The following is a 9,957-nucleotide window of genomic DNA, read 5'->3' as shown; positions in this document are numbered from 1 at the left end:
GTACATTTTGTCTGAAGACTTTTGCCGCCTCTCATGGGTTTTCTACCAAGATTGTTCTGTATTTAGCCCCATTCATCATCTCATCAAACTCTCACCAGTTTTCTGTCTCTGCTGAGGAAACATATTCCCACAGCATGACGCTGCCATCATTCAGCAATAAGGAGAGTATGTTTAGGGTGATGTTGAAGACCACATGAGAAAGGGCAGAGGATTTACGTAGGTTCCACAGTTTATTTATTCAATAATGGCAACTGGAATTTGGACCCCAAGTCAAAATGTGCTTAGGGGCCACATTTGATCCGGCTCTGGACAAAACGCATGTGTAACAGTGCATTTCTATAAACTTCTCTTCTGATCAGGTGATAAATTTGAATTTCAAATCATGTCCCCCGCCGAAGTCCACCGTTGAATGAAAACCACAACCTTTCTGCAAGGTCTTCACCCATCTCCCCTCCTCCCGACCTGACGTCACTGCACGAAAAGAGCTGCTCGCAACGGCACCACAGAATATCTCATTGCCAGGACAGAGGAGTGTGCAGAAAGAGGAGGAGAGAAGGTGGAGGGAATTCACTCGAATTTTGGATCTAACTGGAAGACGGCTGAAAGGAGGGCATTTCAACGTTTTCACCGTGCGCCCCCCTCGTTCCTCAACACCTCACTGAGATCGGATCGGACCGGAGCCGAGAATGGAGCTCCCTGCCGCCGGCGAGCACGTCTTCGCGGTGGAGGGCATCGAGAAGAAGCGCATTCGGAAGGTAACAGCGGGAAAGCGACGTATGCAAGACGACGAAATGTTGCATTTTTATTTGAATGCGAGCTTAATCCAATTTTCCCCCCCCCCCCCATCTCAGGGCAAGATCGAGTACCTGGTCAAGTGGCGCGGCTGGTCTCCAAAGTAAGTGTGAAACATGCCCATCAAATTTACCAGCGCATTTATTAAGCAAAACAAAAACCTTATTAACGAATGCAAGTAGTGCACCTATTTGTCAAGGGCGTTGCGCGCACAAATCCCCGGGTGTTTATGTGTGAGTGTGTTTCAGTGGATCCACGGATTCCTTCTCTAATTTATGCGAGGGAAGTGGTGGGAAGGGGATGGGGAGTAGGCACGGCCATGTAATCCCGTTTTAATTATTTCTGCTCTGCCAGCGAATTTACGAGACATAGTGGTGCTAAAATGGCCGACTCGATGTTGGAGCTGAAGGAGCGTTTGGATACCACATACACATTCATGCACACACACACAAAATTTATGGTTTTTGCCTGCGGTTAGACGTCTTCACTGATTTGTAATCCACAGTGTGCATAAGGAAAAAACAAAAACGGTTTCTATTGCAAATAGTTTCTATCTAAGAATATTTGTGTTTTAACCAATCCGCAGTCTCTGCTTCACCTGTCCAGGACTTTTGAAAATGTGGGGAATGTGTCCGTGGAAGACATGTGCGTGACAGTTTGAAAAAGGAAGTTTGCACGTGACAGCACAGCCCACTGACAGCTGTTGGCTCCTCTCCTCTTTGCAGGTACAACACATGGGAGCCGGAGGAAAACATCCTGGACCCGCGGCTCCTCGTCGCGTTTCAACACAGGTGAGCGACTCTGCGCGCAGAGGTGGACTTCGGACCAGGTCGCGCAGCCTCCACTTCAGCCATGACCATATAAGGGCATTGAAGGAGGGGCGCTGTAATAACTTTACCCCTCCCCTCCCCCCGTCTCTCCCCCAACTCCTCTCTGCTCTTGCCCAGGAGGGGAAGGGGGGCTAAATATGCCGGATTTGGTAGTGCGAATTCCTAAATCCTGCTCATTGAGAAGGGCTGGATCTGAAGAACTAAGCATTGATATTTGATGTTAGGGGAGCTAAATCAGAATTTAATTAACGCCCAATGAATGCCAGTGAGACCTGAAGGGACATGTAATAGAAAATCAGAAATAGGAGAGTGTTTTCCCACTGAAAAACCTGCATCCCGTGTGGATCAAACTACAACTGACCTTTGTTTTTGCTTCCAAGCTGGTCACTTAAGAAATGATCTGCTCTGGGAGGCCAAATTAAAAAACAGGAACATGGTTGTTTATTGTGGTTTCAACAGGAGGAGGTGGCCAATTTGTAAATTTGAATTTCAGATGTGTGGTCAAGCAATGAATTTGAACAAACATGTTTATAATTATTTATGTATCTACACTTATATTCCTTATATTTCCTTCATATGCATGTCCATTACTCATTCCGGCCCGCTCCCGCCGGCTTCCCTATTTATGACAAAAACACAATAAACTCCTGACATTCAGTTGCAGATCTGCAACTGACACCAGAAGGCAATCAGAAGTGCGGTTTTGTTTGCCTAAGCTGCTAGGACAAAAATTCTGCCATGGCTTCTGGTTTTGGTGTGTCATCCCAAATTAAAAGCGGCTTCCATCTTGACAACCTTTTATAAGCTTTTTAAATTTAGCAAGTTTAAGATGTCACGGGGTGGCTATAAGTTTGTTCTTCAGTGTGGAACCCTAAGATTACAACATTTTTGGGTGTGTTCTATCTATCTATCTATCTATCTATCTATCTATCTATCTATCTATCTATCTATCTATCTATCTATCTATCTATCTATCTATCTATCTATCTATCTATCTATCTATCTATCTATCTATCTATCTATCTATCTATCTATCTATCTATCTATCTATCTATCTATCTATCTATCTATCTATCTATCTATCTATCTATCTATCTATCTATCTATCTATCTATCTATCTATCTATCTATCTATCTATTATTATTCAAATACCACTATTCCCTAAATCCAGCACAACTGCATCTCGTGCAGACCCACAAGGCCTCTGACATATGGTCTCTCTGGAGGCAAGCAGCCTGCTTAGGGGGCTGAGTGAAGACGTGATGGCTGGGGAAAGGAATTTGCGTTTCTGAAAAGGCTAATTGACACACACAGAGCTTCTCAACGCTTCTAGTGTACAGCTCTCATATTCCCCCGCAGAACCGCCTGCCTCCCCTGCCTGAGTATGTAACTGTGTGCTGGGATGGTCATGGAGAGCTGCCTCTGCTCTCTCTTTCTGTGTGTGTGTGTGTGTGTGTGTGTGTGTGTGAGCGGATTCCTCCCTGCTCCCATCGGATGGGGGGAGGGGGACCTGACGAGGGAGTCTGTAATTGCCAAATCTTGTGTGAATAGGGGTCACCCTGTTAGACGGCGTTTTCCAAATTGCATGCATTACAGCGGTGGGGACTGTTTATTGTGGCGATCTTCTGGCAGCTCTGATCGTTTGAACATCTGCGGCATGAGGCCGACAGTGAGGGTGGGTGTTGGAGCATGCCTGAGGGAAGCATATTTACAGCTGGCATTCGCCCACCTCTGGTTATTTATGAGCTGATGCTGAGTCAAGGCTATCATGGGGTGATTTTTCACACATGGCATTGTCCTTGATCTGACCAGTTCTGTTATGATACCATACATGCCAGTCCATTCTAGATTAGAAGTTGTTTTGAGAGATGTTTCCAAAACTGTGTATGCGTTTTCACTGCCATGTTTACTTTACTATACAATATTATTCATATCCCTTATTTTTTATTACATTTTGTCATGCCAAAACCACACACCCCTAAGTTTCATTTGGATTTTCTTTTTGTGTAAGAACAACACAAAGTTGTGCAAAACTGTGAAATGAAAAGGAAGTACACAAAAGAAAAGAAGTGTGGCCCTGTCGAGTTTCTTAAGGGTATGTTGCCACCAGTTTTGGACATCTGGAGGCTAACATTTTTGCACATTCCTAATATTAAAATACCTTAATCTCTTTCAGATTGAATGGAGAGTTTCTGTAAATGCCATTCTCAAGTCTTGCCTCAGATTCTCAGATTTCTGTCTGAACTTTGACTAGGCCATTCTAACACAGGAGTATGCTTTCATCTTTTGTAGCCTCCAGCAACTTGTCTTCCAGTTTGTGTATCGCCCTATCCGTCTTCCTGTCAATTCCATTTTCCTTTTCTTTTCTAAAGAAAAGCGTACACACACCATGATGCTGCCACCACTTCTCCACAACTTTATCCCTGGCCTGTCTAAGGTATTTTGTGTTGTTTTATCTCATAAAATTGTTATAGAAAACATAAAGTTTGTGGTTTTAACATGACAAAATGTAGAACATTTCAATGACTGAATATCAGAGGAGGAAGGGTGGACGTTTCAGAGACAAGGAGAGACTCTTTCTGCTGTAGCCCCTAATTGAATTTCTCCAGGATAATGAGAATATGGAATGGGCTGATCACCATGGAGAGCTATGCAAATAGGTATCAAAATGCTTTGCAGCGACCCACGTGTGAGCATTCATTACTGCTCTGAATCACGGCTCCACTTTTGACCTTGAATAGGTGGAAGAAAATGAATGGAAACCTATTATTTTCTATGTGATATAATTAGATTTTTGAGGCGATTGTAATGCTCACATATTGGTCTTTTCTTTTTGCAGAGAGAGGCAGGAGCAGATTATGGGATACCGAAAGCGGGGCCCAAAACCAAAACATCTTCTGCTACAGGTATTTTCTAAATGATTCTTCACCACACTGTGGAAAAACCAGGTAATGCTTTGACTCTCTTAGCCGAAGCATTTACGGAAGCTCTTTCAGAGCCAAGTGTGATTATATCTTTGAGTCTGTCCCGAATCGGGGGCAAAGTGTGACACTTCTGGTGGCACTTGAGTGACCTGGAGGTCACAGCCAGAGCGTCTTGATCATTCCACTACAGTGCCCCTCTGACGGCTGCAGGGTCAGCTGGGGGGTGTAAGCTTTAAACCGAGTCCTAATTGGCTGTTTAATTCTAGCACCATATTTCATAGGGATAATCTAGCAACTTTACCTGTAAAACCTACTTTATTGCATTGAAACATGTAAAAAGATTTCAGCGCTCAGGATTTGAACAGGTTGAGGCATTTGATGATGGGCCATTTCACTGATGGCAGCAGATCAAAGTTCTCTGCCTTTTTTTTCTGGGATTATTCAAAAGTTTGGGTCAAATGAATGATTTAAAAGATAAAAAATCCACATAAAATAGATAAAACATATGTGACAGATACTGGAGACAAACCTTTCAGATCCTATCACTATTCTCTGCAGAGCCATCTTCATATTGTTTCTCAGGGATTATCAGGAGAATAGTGCTAAAGTTACTACATTGCTAAGACATTAGAAAACATGAAACGGTTAAAACAAACGTAACAGATCCCAGACTCTTCTAGCTCCCCTCACTGTCTTTTGCAGGGTTACTCCTTTTCTGCCATACTGCATTACTTAAAAGAATTTATCCCCTTCAAATTTTGGTCAACTGTAGTTTACATTTTTTCAGACATTTTAACAAATAAAGGTGTCACAATGTGGGAAGGATCATTAACAAATGTCTTGTGTCTTCTATTAAGGTGCCTTCATTTGCCCGGAGATCAAGCATCCCAGCAGGATTCAAGGAAATGGCCCAGGACGCAGAGGGTAGTCTCAAGTTGGATCCTACCCAGGTCCAGCGCTCCCAGCCCCAGCATTACCAGCTGAACAGCAAAAAGCACCATCAGTACCAACCCAGAAGCCAGGAGGTCCCTGCTGACGCTGTCAACTACAGCAAAAAGAAGTTAATCTACCAGCTCAACAGCAAGAAGCACCACCACTATGAACCCGACCCACACATGTATGACGCACAGGTTTCGAGGCTCAAGGAGGTGGTCAAAGTTCAGGAACCGACCAGCAAACTGACAAATCCGGGGTGGACCTTACCTTTGGCCCTGCAGCAGAAATGGATCCGCAACAAAGACACTGGGTGCTTGAGCAAAGTCAAAGAGCTGGCAGTGGAGGTGAGGAAGCCAGTTAAAGAGGTGCAGAGCAAGAACGCACTGAATCCCAACCCTAAGGAGGCTACACTTCCTAGTGCCGTTAGCAGCAAAATGAAGATAATCAAGAATAAAAATAAGAATGGACGCATTGTTATTGTCATGAGCAAATATATGGACGGTAACAAGGCTAATGGAACTAAGGAAAAACACAAGGTATCTTCAAAAGACGACAAAACGCAAAGCACCAAAACATCTGACAACAATACAGCACCCAGGACCAAAATGGCTGAACACCCAGAGAACGGGATTCCCAAGGAGATCTGTAAGGGGAGCTCCCTCTCTGTTGCGGAGCATCCTTTGAAGTGTTCCCCCAAAGACAGACATTTTTCCAAACCATCTCCAAGCACAGCTGAGGAATACAACACTGAAGTAGCCCGCGGTCAGGCGGATTTACCGGAAGACTTGCCCCTGCAGCTGACAGCCAGCTCCCCCCAGACGTCTTGGACCGCTGACACCGCCATCGCGACCCATACTGCTGTCGACCCGATCCGGATCCCCTCCTTCCCTTGTGATCTGAAAAGGAAGCTGTCGGATCCCATTGAGGACAGGAACGTTGGTAAAATCTACCTTGCGTCAAGGAGCTTAAGCGTGCCCACCGCCTCAATCGTGCCGCCTCAGGACAAACCCATGGACCTACATTGCAGCGTGGCACGTCACCGCAGTATGGGTACGACATATGAAGAAGATGGAAGCCAGGAGGAGCCGATGGACCTCAGCTGCCCCAAAAACAGGATGCAGGTTGAAGCAGAAGTCCAGCCGCAGGTGGAGCCTGAGTCTGCTAGTAAAGACACGCCTGCGAAGGAGAAATCCTTGGAAAAAGCTCCAGAGGAACCTGCGAAAAAAATCTCCCCCTTCATGGGAAACATAATCATCACTGACATAACGACAAACAGCCTCACCGTCACCTTTAAGGAATACGTTTCTTTCTAAAATAATGAACTCCCAGCTTTGTTAAGCTGATTTTGTGAATATGTGCATATGTAAAAAAAAAAAAAGAAAGAAAAACAAATGAATTTTGTGCATATTGAAATTTATAATTTATAAGTCAAATCCAGTATGTTTCCTATGATGTTTTATACTGTTACTCCTCTGTGATGTTGTAGCCAAGAAAGTGCCCTCGACTATTTGAGCGAATGCCTCACTCGGGTGGAGATTCTTCACCAAAAACAAAAAATTCTTTGTCAAAAGAAGCTGGGGGGGGAGGAGACTATTCCTGTTTTTCATACTTGTACCAAACTTATAACCTCAGATATACAGTATAAAGGTTTATACATGTTTCGTATTACTAATATCTGTTCATGTTGGTCGGAGAGAAGGTTTCTGAGTGGACTGCGATCACGAATCAAATCTTAAGCACTTAATGATTTTTCAAACGTTTTGCTTGTGTCATCACTGTCGCAGAGACAGTCACAGATTTTCTTGTCCTTTTGTTGCTGTAATAGACAAAGCCCTCATTGTGGATCAGCATAATTCAGTGTTTTGTTTGTGGCTTGTTTAAAGAAAAGTTATTGGCTGTGACATGCAAATTCAAAAAGCGGGTGTGTCATAATACAATGTAAACACACACTGCAGAGCACAGGTATTTGTATACTCCTGAAAAGCAATCCGACTGCAGACTGAAACAAATCAAATCTAGAAGCTTAATATATATTCTTCACTTTTATGCTTTAGAAGTTAAATTGATTATTTAGATTTTTTTGAAGTGAGGTTCTTTAAAGTATCTGGTTGTAGGAAAAAGATCATTTTGATTTACGTTTGTAGAACAGACTAAATCCTGTGAACGGTGGGAAGCTAGCGGTTTGCATTTAGCTTATTCTATCATCTAAACTTAACACGTTTGTCACAGCAGGATACAATGCTATATTAGTCGATACAAAATGTCTGTTTTCAAAAACTGCTGGTATATTTGTGGGGTTTTCTCAGCTGAACAACATCCATGTTGCTAAGTGGTATCAATATGCCAGATCCGCTGCAACGAGTCAGTTTGGCTGGATGCAAATTGCAAAAATTACCAGGGAAGGACAATATAAGAGAAAGGTCAGGGGCGCTTTGATGCCCAGTGAGCTTATTGAGGTGGGCTCCCAAATTAAATTCTGCTAAGGGTCTCAAACAACATTGGGTCAGCTCAGTCAGAAGGGTATTGGCATTATTCTTCAATTTAAGCTTAAACAGGACCTATCATTGTCCCCTGGATTTTCCTCTCCACTGTTCCTCTGGAGTCTTGTGTTATTTGCATGCAACACTTTTTTAATTTGTTCTCAATTTAATTGACTAAGCATCTCAATACCATGATGCAGCCCACCATGTTTCACCACTTTAAAGCCACCAAGACTGGAGCAGACGTTTAGGAATGATCCCTGCTGACTCAGGATCAGATTAGGTAGACTTTAACTTTATCTTTTAAACAAGGACATCATTTGAACTGTTATTGGCTATGATAACATTGATGAAAATTTTGAGTTTAATCTATTTTAAATGGCTAAAATATGCAAAATGGTCACATGTCTGACAAGCTGTTAGCCTTCTTAGATTTTATCCACTTTTTAAAAAACTCTGCAATATGACATTGTTTGCATATCAGCTCCTCAACACACTCCAAAAGCACAGTGCTCCTTAAATAATATGTCATTTATGGAAACTGACTCGCCTTGTTACTTGATTTTCACTATAGCGAAGTTGTGTTTAATACCTCATGTAATGTGAAGGCTCATTTCACCATTTATCTGTCGAAGCTCACTAAAATGTTCAGAAAGCTACCAGGCTTGGTAATTATTGAGACTTAACGGGACCATCCAGTCAGATCCCGTGAGTCCGAGCCGTTTTGATTATTCATGCTGCTGATAGTTAAAAAGCTGTTGGATGTAAGCTACAGCTACGTTCGAGTCCAAGTAGCCTTCCCCGCACACTTAATGCAAATCTAGTCAGAATGCTAAAGTGAAAGGCTGTGGTGAGGAAAATGAAGAGTGCGTATTTATTGATGTTAAAGGTTTAGTTTAAAAAAGCGAAATCCGCTTACTGTGCTTTGTTTGCACCGAACGGTTTCATCTCGAGCGGGTTTTCGAGTCTTTTTGGTTTTCTTTTGCTTCGTCTTTGCACTCTGTTTAAAGTGGAAATGATTGTTATAAAGTATGCTATATCGGCTGACCTGTATGCTCATCTCCCTGGATGGTATGTCTCAAAATAAAGATGGAGATTTTATAACATGTTGCTGCGCTGGTATTTTTCATCTTTATTTTTCTTTATTCTGCAGACTCCAGAATTTAATAGTTTCCAAAAAGAAACAAATGCTCATGTGAGGCAAAAAAAAACACTTAGAAGAAATAAAAAACAACTTGTGTTTATGAGGGTCGGTTTGTAAAAACAGATTGTGTTGCATAATCACAAACTATCCTGCACAGAGGGCTTTCTATGTTACATAACTGCACCGGTCACTTGTGTTATTAATACCTCGGCCTGCATTATTTGTCCTACTTCGTCTTGAACCCGAGCAGGAATGTAAACAGTGGGGGAGGCCAGGAGAAGAGATTGTGTCATTTTAAGCCTCTTACAGAGAAAACCTTTATGGAAGGTAAATAATCAGTCGATATGTGGACTGTAAGTGTGCTCTGCAGGAAACTGTCTCAGAATGAATTCTAATTATAATGTAGCTGCTGTCTTCCCAGAACATCGGGTAAGTTGTTATAAAAGACTGTGTTTAGGTGGCCTTTGTCACAGTGACACAGCAGTTTCCCCCCCGACACGCAGATATCATGACAGCTGTAGACTCACTGGCATAAGCTGCAGCCAGAGTTTTTCTGAATGAACTGTAAACTCTGACCTCTGCTTGCGTCGGCTAAATGTTACAGGGCTTCCTCAATAAAGGTTGCTGAAGTTCTGGAGTCTGCTCTCAGCGCGCAGACAGAAATAGTTTTTTGTCGGTGAGCTAAACTGAGATCTCAGAGAGTTTGATCAGGCAGAAAAAAATTGGAATGTGTGCAAGGTGTCTTTTAGGAGGCGCCAATCGACTCAGACAAAAACTCAGGCAGCTTTAATAGGCAGCCGGAAACAAGAAGGACAAAACTCATGCAAAAGAATTTAAAAACTTTATTTGT

The 9,957-nt window shown here is 42.7% G+C and overlaps 1 protein-coding gene across 1 annotated transcript; it reads left to right on the top strand.

The window, feature by feature from the left end:
- Window positions 1-471: 471 nt before the first annotated feature.
- On the top strand, window positions 472-9,069 carry LOC124864374 (E3 SUMO-protein ligase CBX4-like). Its single transcript, XM_047359145.1, has 5 exons — window positions 472-755; window positions 852-895; window positions 1,518-1,583; window positions 4,463-4,529; window positions 5,405-9,069. The coding sequence occupies exons 1-5, from the start codon at window positions 687-689 to the stop codon at window positions 6,794-6,796; spliced, it is 1,638 nt and encodes a 545-aa protein (XP_047215101.1). The 5' UTR covers window positions 472-686; the 3' UTR covers window positions 6,797-9,069.
- Window positions 9,070-9,957: the final 888 nt, after the last annotated feature.

This window comes from Girardinichthys multiradiatus, chromosome Y, assembly GCF_021462225.1.
Source record: "Girardinichthys multiradiatus isolate DD_20200921_A chromosome Y, DD_fGirMul_XY1, whole genome shotgun sequence".
Taxonomy (NCBI): Eukaryota; Metazoa; Chordata; class Actinopteri; order Cyprinodontiformes; family Goodeidae; genus Girardinichthys; species Girardinichthys multiradiatus.
This window is presented reverse-complemented; position numbering and strand designations above follow the sequence as displayed.